Raw genomic sequence first — 16,568 nt, 5'->3', positions numbered from 1 at the left:
TCGAATATTTGCAGAGTAGTTTTTATTAGTTTTACATAATATAAAATTACCTGTTAGGTAAGAACTGCAATTTTACGAAGTCCTTCAGTTATATTTAGGATATTTGTTGCCGGTTTAGGTTTTAATTAGCTTTCCACACATTTCTTTTTTTTTTTTTTTCTTGAGCCTGTTATTTTTTTCACTTCTTCAGATACCTTTTTTTGGGGATACTCTACTCATAAAAAGTTTACAATTCACAAAAGATTGTAAAATTATATAGGATACTAAAACTAAATATTTAAAAATTATCTATGTTTTGGGATATATGGATTCAAAAAAAACCAGTAAGGTTAACATGATAGAAGATGGTCGACTAAGTTTTCGTGTTCTTTCACATTACCGAAGAACAAATCATACATGGGAAATGAATCTAGGATCCATGCTGCACCATCGTCAACCCCTTCAATCGTTGACCATTGTTCAGGTTCTCATTTCATTTACTCTTCCATTCTTGTAGTATATTTCTTTCTCAATCCAATCTTATTTTATAAAAAAAGTCTCATATTTATATCCAATAATATTATCACAAATACACATTCATAATCGTGTAACGTCTACCACTTGCGTTTATCGACAAGATGAGAAAGAGTATATTTTTCTGGAGACTATTTAAGGCGAGGCAAAGTTGAGAACCATTCTTTTGAAAATACCGGGATGTTGGTCAGCATGTCATGTGGCCAATAGCCAGTGGCCGCGTGGGTGGATGTAGGGTGCAGATGCAAGAGCAGGCCAACCCTTCCGTAATAACGTGGAAAGAAGGGAGCTGTGCTACGACCCTTCTTTCCGCATTGTGACATGTCGATATAGGAGAATGTACATTGTGTTGGCGTTCGCCCATCTCCTAGGACGACGCATGGTTCAGCTAACGGTAAACGTACGGTAAGAAACGGCACTCTAAAATGTGTGTCAAAGGGCCACAATTTGTGGGCCGCTAGATTCTAAAACCGTAATCTCGACGAACCCTTTCTGTCTTTGTTCGATTGAATTCGTGACAGTATCAGGAAAATTTTTATGATGTCTGTATGATAACTATCTGTAATTGAAATTAGGATTGAGACCACAGCAGGAAAGCATGATAATGCATTTCTTTTTTTTTTTTTTTTTTTTTTTTTTTTTTTAAAATATTTTAAAATTCAAAACGCTTCCGTAAAATCCTGTATGTACAGAATTATGTACTTCAGTCATGAAATTATATTGCTATCCCTTTTCTTTATTTTCTAGTATGTTTTATAGGTTTCTTGAAGTAATGTTTTCTCTATTTTTTTCTTTTCAACTATGTTTTATTAAACTACTCTTGTTTGCTAACCAAATTGCATACAAGTCAAAAAATCAATAAAAATGGAGTTGGCATGGTTCTCGTCTGTGATCTTTAATTATAAATCAAATTAAATTGTTGTTTTAAATTAACTGTAGAAGCTTATTTTAATTATCATTCATTGTACACCATCATATATTATATAGTATAATATAGGAAGAGAATATTTTTTACAAAAGTTGCGATAAATTGTGTAACTAACGAGTTTCCTTTATTACTTGAGGTAGATCATACTTGCCGCGAACGCATCTGATTTTAACACCTGGAGTATCCTTTATTTTTCCTGGGCGACACAGAACCATGTTATGCTCTTGAAGATTGTGGCCCTCGCCTAAAACGATAGGAGACATAATTATTATAATATTGATATATAAAATGATTAGGATGTATTATATTTAATGAGGTGGTTATAACGTGTAGGTATATTTAATAAAGTAACGAATGGATGAATTTCTAGTAGTCAGATGTATTAAAATAAGTATAAGTACAAATATATAGATAGTGTATGCTAGGTTTAATCGTCGCTCGCTCAATGCTACTATACCAAACGTAGAAAGGATAATAATATTGATATCATAGGGAGCACGTAGATACATTTATATCAACGGACATTACCACAAAAAAGTTAACCTTTTTATGTAACTCTGGTTAAAGATTAGAAGAAACATCAATAACAATCTATTCAAAGTTCTTTTGCTTCTACACCTTGTAACCCAAAACAACGTTTGTATTCAAAGGCATAATATGGGTCTCTGCCAGATTTGAATTTTCCATTTCAACTTAAAACTTTTTCTACAGCCATGTGCTGCTATATAAATATCTTTCTCGTGCTTAGCATATTTCTATAGTAGTTCTATAATATTAAATGTAAAATGTGCTCACCCGGTATAAAAGCGACCATTTCCTTGCCGGTTGATAAGCGAACGATAACGCATTTTCGATTCGCAGAATTAGGTTTTTTTGGCTTTCGGATTACAGTTTGTATGACTACGCCTTTTGCAAATGGTTTTCCATCTAAAGGATTTTTCTTCTTCTTATATTTTTTATACGGCCCAAATAGATGCAACCTTCTTAATGATGATCCGAGTCTTATCTGTAAGCCTAATTTAATTTAATACATACTACATAATATGAGTTCGATAAAACAAATATAAAGTAAAATAAGAAATTAGGAGAACAATTTAGAATTTTTTTTCAAATAAGCTACTAATATGAAACAAATTTCTCTCTCATTCAATATATTCTAAAAATTGGTAGACTCCTACTGTTTACTACATTAAGGTATGTTTTTCCTTTTCCCTTCCAATAAATGTTCTGATTGAATAAAAATGAAATATCTGCGAATGTTTGTGGCTACGAACAACTTTGTAGAGCGTAACACGTAACTTTTATTTTCCCCCCATTTCCTGAGCAGTTTTGCCTTTCTCTCGTTCGCGTTCCTTTGTCAAAGTTCCAAAGACAAAAACCTGTATTTACCAAACGAAGAGGACGTATTAGGCTTTGTGTGGTAGTCCGAGGAAACACCTTTGGTCCCCAAAAGAGTCTAAGGGAAATAAAAGGAGTAGTCGTGAAGCAATTACAGGCGTGATACTCTTATCTTCGAGACATGTATAGCCGTACAGGGAAAGTAATCGCCCGGTGAATGGGTACAATTGGATTTTCACTGGAAATTCTTCGATTACGTAACGACAAACCGGACCCAATTAGCGTCGAGTCTACTTTTCGGTGACGAAATTACGCCCAGGGACACGACTTCTTAACTAATTGTCGAACTCGATAAATTAGGAAACGTTGAGCAATGAATGCCTTGCGAGAAATTATTTACATGTAAAAGAAATAGAAGATCTGAAATAGAAAAGAAATAGAAAAATCTGGACATAATTTCTTCGAAAATAATTGTTCAAAATACTTGATAAAATTTTTTTGGAGACAGTTCTACAAAGATGAGAATTTGAGAATAATTTGAGAATAACTTTGAGAATAATTATTTGAATGTCTTCACATAATAATTCGAACTAAAATTCGAATAAAAATTGTCGACACAATTTTCACGAGAATTGCGTGAATGGTATGAGAAAAAAAATCCTACAACATGACTAAGGATTGCGACAAGGAAATAATCCCTAAGGATGACCCTGTCCTAGTCAAGGCTATTGTCAACGAAGTCTGGAAAAATAGGAGACCGACTGCATGGTAACAGTACGGAGAAACTGAAAACTCTTTCGCAAATAATCTTACGAGCCGAAGCAAAAGAGAGTTGCCGGAGTTGATGGAATATCAAATATGACGGACGTTTGACATCTGCAAGCCGCTGGTTCAAGTTTTAGACCTTTTTCGCTGAAGCGTGTATAAGCTTATTAAGAAACATTGTTACGAGGTAAGGTCCATCCATCTTTGTACAAAACGCTACGATCCATGAGATCGCGTAACCTGAAAACGAACAGCAATTTACTGTTTGCAAAATTGGAAAAAATGAACAGTACGTAGTGATGAAATTCTTCGATTGACTTTCTCTGTCTAATTCTTTAAGTCGAGTAGTCATGATATTATGTATGTATGCAAATGGAAGTAGTAATTACAGTCATAAGACTAATGATTATAGGCTAGCACGCAATTAATGTTGAATAGAGATAATAGGCAATTTGTTGGAAAAAATTCATATCAGAAAGCCAAAATACATTAAAATAGGAGAGTATTATGAATAATAAATTACCACCTGCATGCCAGTCTTCAAAATCATTTACGTAATACAACATTTTATGAAATTACATAGAGGAGTGAAAGATACTTTAGAAACAGAAAAGATACGTTAATGCGTCTTCTATAATTTTTCAAAGAAAGCAGTAATAACAAAATATCAATAAAAAGTTCGCTATAATTACATCGAACATTTCAATTTTCCACGAAAGATTCTAAATATTCGAAACACTCTTAAATCGTCGTGCAGAATCAGTCGTTCGCAGTCGTATGAAAGAAATTCGCCTAAAACGTTCATAAATCCGACGAGATTCGTAGTCGAAGTGAAATGTCAACGATGACACGACACTTTCGTGATATTTCCTTGGTCGTTCATGGAAGTTCACGATTTAACAGGGTCTGTTAGTCGAGACTGTGCCATTGTTGTTCATTTCGAGATCTGACTGACCACCGTTCTCCAATACGACAGATGTCCAAGCCCGTTGCTACTAATCCAACCTAACTCGGACTTAACTAGTGCAAGAGACCAGCAGAATCTATTATGCATGGATGGCAACCCTTTTTCTCGAAAATCAATACGCAAGATTACATTGCGAAAATTTACGAATTCGTAGTTGCGCCTTGTCGCATACACGGTGCCAAGGATCTATCACTTGTTAAATCCGAGGCTTATCTTTCCGGTTGCGACTGATTAGTGAATGAAATGAACAACTGGTGTAATTAGAAGCTGATAAAAAGGTCTTGCTCGGAAAACAAACATTGTTCGTAATCTGGAAATATTAGGATCAGTCGTGTTTCAAGTTTAGTTTAAATTAAGGATCTCATTCATTTATGGAAAAAAGGAAAACAGTGAGAAGTGAATAGAAAGACGTTTTTTTATATTAGGAAAGGTAGTGAAACGTGAGAATGTTTAATAAAATTAATGAAGAATATTGTAGAAATTGTTATAGTTTGTTCATGATGTTTGTATTGAGTAAACTAAAGCATACTTATAATTGTACGAGTAATTTTTTTACCATAGTTTGCAAATTTTATAGTTATATTTTTACATTTATCATAGAAATACAAATTTAGCAAGGAAATTGAAAAATGAAAGATTGCACCCAAAATGGAAGAAGATGAATACGATGATAATAATCTATACAACATATACAACGATATTTAAAAAGATAATATCGCATGCAATGATCTAAAAAAAAAAAAAAAAAAAAAAAAAAAAAATGCGTTCAATGATAACATCCGTTCTTAATTGTCGAGAACGAAACTATCCCACGAATGATCCATTGTATCGTCGCGAAAACTAGGAAAATGCGGATAACAGTCTTACTGCAGGCTGTATCCTTCACAGGATCACATCTGACAACTGGTCAACCACAAATGGACACGTCACCCCTCCGATTCCCAGCGATTTTCGCTGTTGGCCGAGGAAAAGCTTGCTTTCTCTCATTCGTGTCCTTTCTTGTGTAGTAGCCGGATCCCTTTTTGCATTTTGAGATGTCTCTTCTTTCTATTTGTAGGCATCAAAGAGGTAAAGCGCTGCGTGTGCTTTTGCAGGCCACGCGCTTTTTCGCGGACGAAGAATAAGGGAAGAAAATCGTGGTCCCTTTTTAGGTCGACCACCCCTTTTACTGCATTTACTCCGTTGAGAAAACGGAGATACCGATCTTTCGGAAAGGCTTACGGAAATTCGAGATGTCACTCGAATTCCTATGAAATTGTCTGGCCTGGTTACACTTATGGAAAGTGCAAATAATACCGATGGATCTTCACACGATTTCACGTAAATGGGTCAATGCTGGTTTTGGTTTGCTTCAAGAAAAGCCCTTTTCATCGATATTTTGAAAAACTTCTGTATTTTTCCGAGCGTTCCAATTATTTTTAGGTATTAAAGTGACTGTTTTTACGAATTTTGGAGAATATTTTTATAATATTTTTGTTGAATATTTAGGGTTTTGATATTTGCTTACAGTATGATTATGAATTCTTTTACTAACAGTTATTAATAGCAACTTTTTATTTAATAGGAAATTGAAATTGAAAGATTACTAAGTTCTTATTAATTGATAAATATCTTCTGCAATATATTATATATCTAATATCGTCTTTGATTTATAAAATATAGCTTACCTTGTATCAAGCTTCCAATATATGAGTTAGTAGTAGTCAGCACATTTCCTATTCAGAAATAAGCATATTATTTTTACGTTATTACAATAAATTATGTTCTAAATTAGCTTTTTCCAATCATAGCCTTATAATATATACTTAGAACTCTGTTAATTAGGAGAATAATACCTTGAATTCCAGGGTTTGCACATAATCTAGTTAACTGTAGTTTGCTACCTGTGAAACAAATATATTTTCTATTAAAATCATGTATAAAATTAATGTTTATTAAAAAATACGCTAAAATAGCAAGCAAAAATTGATAATTTGGAGCGATACAAGGATTTATTTCTGACAATAGAAACCAATTACTTTTAAATAATATTTATGGTACGTATATGAAATTAGGGCCATAAAAAAACGTGAATTATTATCGGTAAACAAAAATTGTGATATTTTTTATTTGGATAGTTTAGGTTAGAGGTTAGGTTAGGATTAGGTTATAATTCTCTGATACAGTAATCGTACCTGCGATTGAACTTGTAAGACAAGACCTAGCTCCGCTCACCATACTTCTTGCTAAGAAATTCATGATTGTTTCAACTTTTAATTGTTAACCACACAAATTTATAAAATAAAACTTTGCATCTACACTCTTACAATACAATCTAGCGTCAAAATATCGAACCTCGTTACGTCACCAAAGTGAAGATAGATAAAACCCATTTCTACATTATCTTTATCCGAGACACGAACCCTATGACTGTTCATTAAAAATGTTAAAAGTAGGTTATGATATATATTCAAAATTTTACTTAACGATTAATTACATACAGCGTATGGGGTATAACAGGGAAACAGTAATAACACTGATTACAAAATTATTAAAAATTTATTTTACGGTTTGCAGTACAAAAACTCCTTTCGCCATCCAATATGTGAAAAGAAGCAATACCATAAGATCAGAACAGTTAACATTGGCTTTTTCACCATCCACCACCGTGTCCTCTGGAAAGTCCTCCAAGACCATGTCCTCCAAGACCATGTCCTCCAAGACCATATCCTCCAAGTCCACCGCTAGAGATACGGATGCTTTTGGTGACTACTGGAACGCTGTATGATATACTACTAAGTCCTGTAAGTAAAAAATAAAAAGAATTTTTTGTCATATTAGTAAACTGACAAGTCATAGATCATCTTTATAATATAAATATAGGAATTATCAAACATATCCTATTGTTTAGAGAACAGGAGTAGCCCTTGCAGAAATTAGAATACATAAGATTAGAGTAAAATTTTCCGTTTCGTTACCTCCTCCATGACCTAAGCCACCTCCATGACCTAAGCCACCTCCCAAACCATAGCTGATGCCTCTTTTCTCGATTACCTTTTCCTCAGATTGGGCATACAAGGGAGATGCCAAAGCGAAGATAGCAAGAACAATCTGAAAATAGAAAGTTAAGTTGTATGTAATAATCTTGCAAGTATACTTCGTAATACCTATATATTTCGACGTAAACACCTAAGTTCCTCGTAAAATATAAAATTATGCTTTCCTTCGAAAATGTAATTTTGTTAGTTAACAGCTTTGTTTAATTATATTTAATACCAATCAAATATTTTTTGCTGCTTTCAATGAGTAATTCAAGATATTAGGGTAAATTCCAGGTTTAGACTCTTATTTGTTAGCATCGTGTAAGTATCATATACATTTAACTACTAATTAAAGCGAAGCAGTAATTTAACATTATTATGAATAGATAGTATAACAAAATAAAGAGTACAACTTCAAAGGAATTACTCACGAGAAATTTCATGTTGCGAGTGCAATGTAATGTGTAGCGACGGTTGGTTCGCGACTGAAACTGATGCAGGTCGGATAGAATACACCCCTTTTATACTATTCGAGCCTTTTTCTTGCGGTATCGCATCCCGGCGAAGTTGAATTACGCGTGTGTGTGCACTTGTCTACACGCCTTTCTAATACGTTGTTTTCCCGTCGCTGTCTTGTCACGAAAATTTTTCAACGCGAGGCTACCGGCCACCGCCATGATATTAGCCGCACGGTACCGTCAATTCGGTTGGAATAAAATAGGTCAATTGTGAAGATTAGTAATAGATATCATAACGAAATCGTCATTCATACGCGAAAGCAATAGATTTGTTACTCTTCCTGGTTTTGAAATCGGTTTGACCGCTCGAAATTCAAGCAGTCGTTTCCACCAAACTTAGAGAGTAACGTATACAGGTTCTCTTGCGCACACGAATTTTTAATTAAAGAAATCGCCAAGTGTTACGTTGATTATTTTCCTTTCTCGAGTAAACTTCTCGTATGCCTAGTACCACGTGCTATTATTATTATTACTATTATTATAAAATATTATGACAAGTAATATTTTTAAAATTACAGGGAGAATGAAATAAATATATTCAGATAATTTTGATAACATGTACGACGAAGTATCCAACTGTAAAATACTCTCGTAAAAACTAAAGTGATGGCTTATCATGTTCTTCTCCTATTATATAGTATTATATTTACGGTTAGCTTAAGGATGGCATCGGATGCTCCAAAAGTGGATGAGCTTCTTTGAGATGTCGCGTCACGCCGTGCTTTATACGATGATCCTTTCTTACTCGATTCAGTTGGCACGTCGGTTAACAAGAATTTCAATACGAGACGTTAGCTCGTATTTTCCGCGCATCTCGAATTTCATCTATACTGTGTAACTTTCACTATTACAACGTACTAAGAGGACGGTTTTCGGTTGCATCGTTACGTAAAATTACGAATGCAAATTTTTATATTGCATCTTATGCTTCCTCCCTTGAGTGTTGCGTAGGGACATCAAGTAATAGCGAATTGGACTAAATATTCTGCGTATGAAAAATAGGGATATTGAAGTGACACAACATTATTTATATATTGAATTTATTATCAAAGAATTGCACTTTCTATGAAAAAGTAAATGATTCGCGTAGAAAATTATTACAAATATTTCCTACATCAAATCAGAAATCTTTGTTACGATTATCTTTCTTCTAACATGACCTTTTAAATGAATTGCTGCCACGTTTTATTACAATTTACACTATCTAATATAAAATGAATTTTTATACCCTTTATTGTAAAGATTATGGTAAGAACAAGTTTGTACTGTTCAAACACATTTTCGTAAATTAAAATTCAAACCCGTATATCATAATGCAGAAGCGCTAGCGATTTAATATATAGGATGCCATCTAAAAGCACTATTAAGATCTCAGAAATGGTCCATTCCAATATCACGAAAGAACATTGATAAATGAATTCGTGATTTCCAGTTACAGCTATATTATATTATAACTTCACAAATAATTATTAAAATGATCCCCTAAATTCATCGAAATATATATTTGAATTTCGATATAAGAGATGACGATTTTTCAAATAGAGAATAGAATACCTAATGAAAAGAAAAAGTTTCATTATTCAAAGTTTTGTAAACAACTTTCAAAATGCAATAAATATTTCCCGTCAGAACGATTCCATGCAATATTTTCTGATTGATTAATGGCTCGCCCAATATGCATCGCCGGTTTTAATATCATGTGACTCAACTCTAGAGCTCGATAGGAATCTGAAAAGCAGAAGATATAAAGGTAGGTTGATTTGATCGGCATTTTTCTCGTTTGTTTCGTTGTAAAAGTAATTATACCATTACGATTACGTAAACGGAACGCAGTCGGCAAAAGTTGAACAAATTTCTTATAAGTTTACACACGTAGATATTACTAAGTGATTAGTTTCGAAAGGTATCAGAGATCGCGGACAGGGTTATTGTGCAAGATCGATGAAGAGGGTCGCACTCCGCATCATTAGATTGATACCCGGTAATTTGATAAGCGGCTAACTTCGAAATTGCGATCGTGAGCTAAAACGAACCGAACCGTGTAAAGCCTGATAAATTACGGCTACGTTTTACGTTCATTGGCTGTGGTGATGTGTAGCCATTGGGGTTCTGGGACCGTTCTTCTTCTTAAAGTACACCAGTTCACCATCCGAAGATAATTTAAACTTATAGTACGCAGATTCTAATAAATTTACGAGTACATATATTTTCAAAAATTTTTAATACATTTCGTTTGAAGTGACTTGACTACAAATTTAAATGATACATTTTATATGATAATCACATGAAATGTGGAAGAAGTGATATATTTAAGAATTGTACTTAAGAATTGAATTAATATGAGTTAATATGAGATGAATACCTTCGTTTTTAATATCATGAAAATAGTTTTTGTTTTTTAAAGAAAATAAGAAAATATATAAGATAACCGGGTATGTAATACGTATAACAACGATGTCAAAGGAGGATAATGATTTTTAGTGGAAATTTTGTTATCGACAGAAAAAAATACTCATTAAATAGGCAACACAGTGACCGATAGATGGCATGACAAGGTATTGAAAATAGTGCTAGAGTTTTTGTTCTAACCTTCCTGAAATTATTTAGTAAGTGTCAGAAAGAAATAATAGTATAGTTATAACATATAAAATGTTACCAAATTGATTTATAAGATTATGCATATATTTCTTTTATTAATAAAGCTATAGTTGTTCTGACTACTATTTTTCTATAAATATGTTACGATTAAGTATTCTACAAAGTGTAAATGGAGTAGTTTTAAAATTAAATATCAACGAAAATAGATTTTTAATCAAATGTATGAGTGATTCAAAGAAAAGCAATAGAACAATAAAAAGAGAAGATACATCTAAACTGCAGGATACTACAGACTCTGATATTGATGGTGATGTGCATAAACAAATCAATAATATGGAAGCTACGTTACAAAAGAAACGAAGAGGTTCTGAAACAAATAACTTAAAATCTGTAAATAAGTTTAAAGTAATGGTAAACATAAAATCAGTATCTAATTTTGGTTCTGAGACAGTTGAGAGTTGTGAAATACAGCATATTGAAGATAATGAAGATTTAAAAATTCCAACTGTAACACATGTTCTTAGCGAAACCATATCTCCCAAAGTAAAAACTGCTTTAGAGTGGTGGAAGAAAGATATGATTGGTATATGTGGAGAAGAATATTTTAAGACATACTGTAAAGGTATAACATTTGTATAATAAAAATGAGAACTTTAGATATCAGCAACTATTATGTATTTTAGGTATATTGAACAATAATAAATTATTTCATTCTTATGCACAAATGATGTTTCCAAAGGAAGGAACTAAAATTCCACCTTTTATCAAACCAATATACTTTAGTGTAAAACCAATATTAGACAAAATACAAATTTTTGATAAAACTCAGACAACTGTAATACATCCAACATTGAGATACAAAAGCATCGTAGATTGTATTGCTTCCTTTAGGTATAACAGAGATTGCCTTTATCGTTACGAGGAAACATAACTTATCATGTGGTCATCAATATAGTATACTAGTTTTTAATTTGAAACTTACATTTTTATAGTTTAAAATAGTATTTTTTTAGCGGTCACACATATTTAATTTACTGGAAAAGGTCAACGACACGGAAAACATCGCTTGCAGCAACTCATGACACACCTATACAAGTTGCTGCTCATATTGGAGCTATTAATGCTTCTAATGAGTATTCATCTAAGGTAACTACCTTTTAGAAATAATATATAAAGATAATCAAATAGTTTTATGCAAATTATGTAATTTCACTAATAGATAGATAAAGGTTTGGTTATTGTTGCTTATACAAGTGGTGAACCTGCAAGTATTCATGAATTGAAGGGTGATGCCTTACAAACAGCATGGAGAGAATGGTTGAGCAGGTTGGAACAGTTTCACGCAAATTATAAAGAAAGATAGTTAAAATATTTAATTTATATTTGTAAATTAAAATAGTGTACATATTATACTACTTATATATTTCACTGAACAAGTTCTATAGTACTTTTGTATAAATAAAATCATATTGTTTGTAGTAACAAATGTTTTTTTACTTGGAAAATTTTAGAAGATGAGAATTCTTTTACTGTGGCCAAAAAGAGAAAGGTGTTCCTGGCTATATACTCTGTATTACTATATTTTATTTAAAAATAGAAAACCAAATAATTTATATTAATTCCATTTAATATTACAACTTCTCTAACTTTTTATCAACATTATTTAAAAAAAATAATCTTTTGTGATATCGAAGTAGAATAGTCATGCAAACAAATTGCATGAAAATTAGTGTGAATCAATTTCTCTTTATTTAACAAAATTATATAAAAACATGTCCAGGAAAAACGACCCATAATATTTAATTTTAAAATATAATTAAATTAAATAATTGATTAAATTGATTTTTATGAAACAGAAAATACAATAAATGAAATTATCACTCAGAAACTTTCACTCAGCGTTTCGTCTATCCTTGGTTCGTATGAATACCGAAAAATTCTACTTTATCATATCATTTATCTTGTAATCCTGATCAATTATTTTTTAATGTTATAGAAAACCAGCTGGTGTTGCAACGTTCATTAACGAGCATGTACATATGTTAGCCATGAGATGTAAATTATACCTTTTAGTAAACAATTTCATTTGCCGTGGAAATTGAATTTAGGACGTTTTAACGCTTTTCATTCCCCATTTTTGCTGGTTATGACGCTATAATCATAACGCACTGGCAATGGTAATAATGTTTTTAAACTTTCTTTCTTTTGTTCATATTATGTAGCACATAAATATACGTGAAATAAGGTAATAATAATAATAGTAACAATAGTAACAGTAGTAACAATAGTAACAATAATAGTAACAAAAATAGAAACAAGAATAGAAACAAAAATAGAAACAATAATAGAAACAAATTTTCAAATTTCCAAAAATTCAAAAATCCAAATTTTTAAATTTTTAAAAATTCAAATTTTCTAATTTTCAAATTTTCGAATGACCAAAAATTCAAATTTTCAAATTCTTAAAAATTCAAATTTTCAAAAATTCAAATTTTTAAATATTTAAAAAATCAAATTTTCAAATTTTTAAAAATTCGAATTTTCAAATTTTCAAATTCTTAAAAATTCAAATTTTCAAATTCTTAAAAATTCAAATTTTCAAAATTTCTAATTTTCAAATTTTCAAAAATTCTAATTATCAAATTTTTAAAAATTTAAATTTTCAAATTTTCAAATTTTTAAAAATTCAAGTTATCAAATTTTCAAATTCTTAAAAATTCAAATTTTCAAAAATTCAAATTTTTAAATATTTAAAAAGTCAAAATTTCAAATTTTTAAAAATTCAAATTTTCAAATTTTTAAAAATTCGAATTTTCAAATTTTCAAATTTTCAAATTCTTAAAAATTCAAATTTTCAAAATTTCTAATTTTCAAATTTTCAAAAATTCAAATTATCAAATTTTTAAAAATTTAAATTTTCAAATTCTCAAATTTTTAAAAAATCAAATTTTTAAAAATTCAAAAATTCGAATATTTAAATATTTAAAAATTCAAATTTTCAAATTTTCAAATTTTAAAAAATTTAAATATTTAATAATTCAAATTTTCAAATTTTTAAAATTTCAAATTTTCAAAAATTAAAATTTTCAAACTTTTAAAAATTCAAGTTTTCAATAATAGAAACAAAAATAGAAGCAAAAATGGCAACAAAAATAGAAACAAAAATTGAAACAAAAATTGAAACAAAAATAGAAACAATAACAGAAACAATAACAGAAACAATAATAGAAACAATAATAGTAACAATAATAGAAACAATAATAGTAACAATAGTAACAATAGTAACAATAGTAACAATAGTAGCAATAGTAACAATAGTAACAATAGTTGGTTATCACGGTATGACGGAGTACTTTGGAATCTTTAACTTTCATGTACGTCCGAGTATAAAAGAAAAAACTTAACGAGTAAACGCACGTAAGACTGAGTTTTATGAAACAGAAATTACAATAAATGAAATTATCACTCAGAAACTTTCACTCAGCGTTTCGTCTATCCTTGGTTCGTACGAATACCGAAAAATTCTATTTTATCGTATCATTTATCTAGTAATCCTGATCAATTATTTTCTAATGTTATAGAAAACCAGCTGGTGTTGCAACGTTCATTAACCAGCATGTACATATGTTAGCCATGAGATGTAAATTATACCTTTTAGTAAACAATTTCATTTGCCGTGGAAATTGAAGTTAGGACGTTTTAACGCTTTTCATTCCCCATTTTTGCTGGTTATGACGCTATAATCATAACGCACTGGCAATGGTAATAATGTTTTTAAACTTTCTTTCTTTTGTTCATATTATGTAGCACATAAATATACGTGAAATAAGGTAATAATAATAATAGTAACAATAGTAACAGTAGTAACAATAGTAACAATAATAGTAACAATAATAGTAACAATAATAGTAACAATAATAATAACAATAATGGTAACAATAATGGTAACAATAATAGTAACAATAATAATAATAATAATAAAATTTAATAATATTATTAAATTAATAAATTTCATAATAAAATTCGTTCTTATGAATTTTGTCTTAAATATCTATATAAAAAGTGCTAACTATCTTTCCAAATAATCTGTTGTTATTTTATGTTTTAGAGGTAGGATCGCGTTAGTTATTATTATGTTATATAGATAATAAATCCACACTTCTCGGAGCAGAAAAACCTTTATTGCACACACTTAGAGGGGTCACAAACGAATGAAAGAAGAAAAGGCAAGAGAGGTCCTAAAACTATCGATCAGGTCTATCGACTGTGCCTAGGAATAACTTCTAGTTACTCCTTTTGTAACTAGCCGTCAGCATATAGATGGCGAGCGAGAACTCACGTTGTTATTTTCAACATAATCCCTCGTGCCTTTTAAATACGTTAAATACCTATTAATATTCCAATCAGTTACAAAAGTTATTACATAATATCTTCTTCTTGAAAATCATCGTTTAAATATACATTGCCATAAATTGCTGTGCTAATAATCGTAACAGTGCCTACCTGAAAGGTATCAAGAACGTTCCATATGTACGGAGTCGCTTCCCCACCTGTCTACGTTGGTTAACATATAGCAATTATAACTTGGAGTCAGCCACCCTCCGTAGGGCGCGACATTGCCCAACTCCCCGTTACAGGCTCTTATAAGCATGATCCGCAACCCTTCGCATGCCCCTGGGAACCGTAAACTAATGTTGAAGCTATGTAGCGAAAACGTATCTTTCATTGTATTTCGCCGTATTTGAACTTTCGAGTAATTCTTGACCATCCAGATTAGCACGGCATATGCCGAACGTTAACTACAGCAGCAGACGTTGAAAAGCTTGTTTACGAATAAGCTGATAACGAAATGACGCAATTTTGTTGTGTTGTTTGCAGTTTAATTGGCGTTTAATCTGTTCGTATTCGTGCATATAATCAAACGGGTATCTTTATGATACTTACATGGAATTTCGGGATAATAATGCTGCACATTTATTCATTTTACATTAAAATTAATTATTAGAACGGTAATTAATGAAATTTATAATTAGCAACTAGAATTACAAATAACATTAATACAGAAATGATTGGAAGTAATAAATCGGAAAGGAATTCTGTTTCATATATTAACAATAATTCTTGGTTACAAATAACGAACATTATATTGGATAAATATTTAAAAGAATGTAATTGAAGATTATTACGTTATTTACTCTGTTCTTTGGACTCAGCATTGATAAATTTTCGTTCATTTTAATCATTACGAAATATTCTACGGATTATAAAGCGTGAAAGGTTTAATATAATGGAAGATCTGTCGGCAGTAACTTTGAATATATTATTCGAGAGATTAAAATAACAGATAAAGTGAAACAGATAAATGGTCTTAAAAGCCAAGATAATAATAATTATTCAGTAATAAATACAATAAATCTTTCACATTAGGGTATTTATTAACATTTCAAGTTGTGGAATAGTGTGATACATTCTAAAGTTCTTTGCACCAGTTTCAAGATAAAAAGGAAATAAATACAAGCAATTGTTATTTCTTTTGGATAAAACAGACGTATAATTTTTTATTGTTCTTTGAATTAATTAAACGATCAGTGGAAGAAAATCACGGAGGATACTTTGTAGCTGAGAATCTTTTTCTTCACAAGAAACTGGAACTATTTCGACTGAAATTATGAAAAGCGTTCTTATGAGATTTACGTAGTTGTCCCAAGATAAGAAGGCTGTTTCCATTTCTTTGCGTGGATGGCAACTCGGCCAACTTGTAATCTCAGCACGCGATGAGCCGGAACACAAGTTCGTTCTTGTTCATCGTCGACTACATTGCCAAGGGTGTACCACGAATTCGCTGAATTCAGCATATCCGTACTATCTTGCATTCTTATGTTTCTTTCAGAGGGGATGAGACACTTGTTTGCCCCGTATGC

The 16,568-nt window shown here is 31.2% G+C and overlaps 2 protein-coding genes and 1 pseudogene across 6 annotated transcripts; 1 reads left to right on the top strand and 2 right to left on the bottom strand.

Annotated features, from left to right (window-relative positions):
* Positions 1-1,429: 1,429 nt before the first annotated feature.
* LOC100642461 (40S ribosomal protein S12, mitochondrial) lies at positions 1,430-6,858 on the bottom strand. Its single transcript, XM_003398277.4, has 5 exons — positions 6,686-6,858; positions 6,347-6,394; positions 6,179-6,226; positions 2,237-2,455; positions 1,430-1,685 (listed from the first exon to the last, which is right to left on the bottom strand). Exons 1-5 carry the CDS (start codon positions 6,747-6,749, stop codon positions 1,552-1,554), a joined length of 513 nt encoding a protein of 170 aa, XP_003398325.1. The 5' UTR covers positions 6,750-6,858; the 3' UTR covers positions 1,430-1,551.
* Positions 6,859-7,051: 193 nt separating this feature from the next.
* Positions 7,052-8,208, bottom strand: LOC105666175 (annotated as a pseudogene).
* Positions 8,209-10,606: 2,398 nt separating this feature from the next.
* LOC100642577 (mitochondrial genome maintenance exonuclease 1) lies at positions 10,607-12,133 on the top strand. 5 transcript variants are annotated; one of them, XM_048409185.1, is made up of 5 exons: positions 10,609-11,011; positions 11,099-11,269; positions 11,331-11,538; positions 11,661-11,793; positions 11,867-12,133. In XM_048409185.1, the coding sequence occupies exons 1-5, from the start codon at positions 10,786-10,788 to the stop codon at positions 12,008-12,010; spliced, it is 882 nt and encodes a 293-aa protein (XP_048265142.1). In that variant the 5' UTR covers positions 10,609-10,785; the 3' UTR covers positions 12,011-12,133. The 5 variants fall into 5 exon arrangements, 3 of the variants coding, with proteins under 3 accessions (XP_012168036.2, XP_048265142.1, XP_003398326.2); XR_007225389.1 differs by having other exon boundaries at positions 10,607-11,269; positions 11,650-11,793; positions 11,902-12,133; XR_007225388.1 differs by having other exon boundaries at positions 10,608-11,269; positions 11,650-11,793; positions 11,867-12,057.
* The last annotated feature ends 4,435 nt before the right edge of the window (positions 12,134-16,568 follow it).

Source organism: Bombus terrestris, chromosome 10 (assembly GCF_910591885.1).
Source record: "Bombus terrestris chromosome 10, iyBomTerr1.2, whole genome shotgun sequence".
NCBI classification, from domain to species: Eukaryota; Metazoa; Arthropoda; class Insecta; order Hymenoptera; family Apidae; genus Bombus; species Bombus terrestris.
This window is presented reverse-complemented; position numbering and strand designations above follow the sequence as displayed.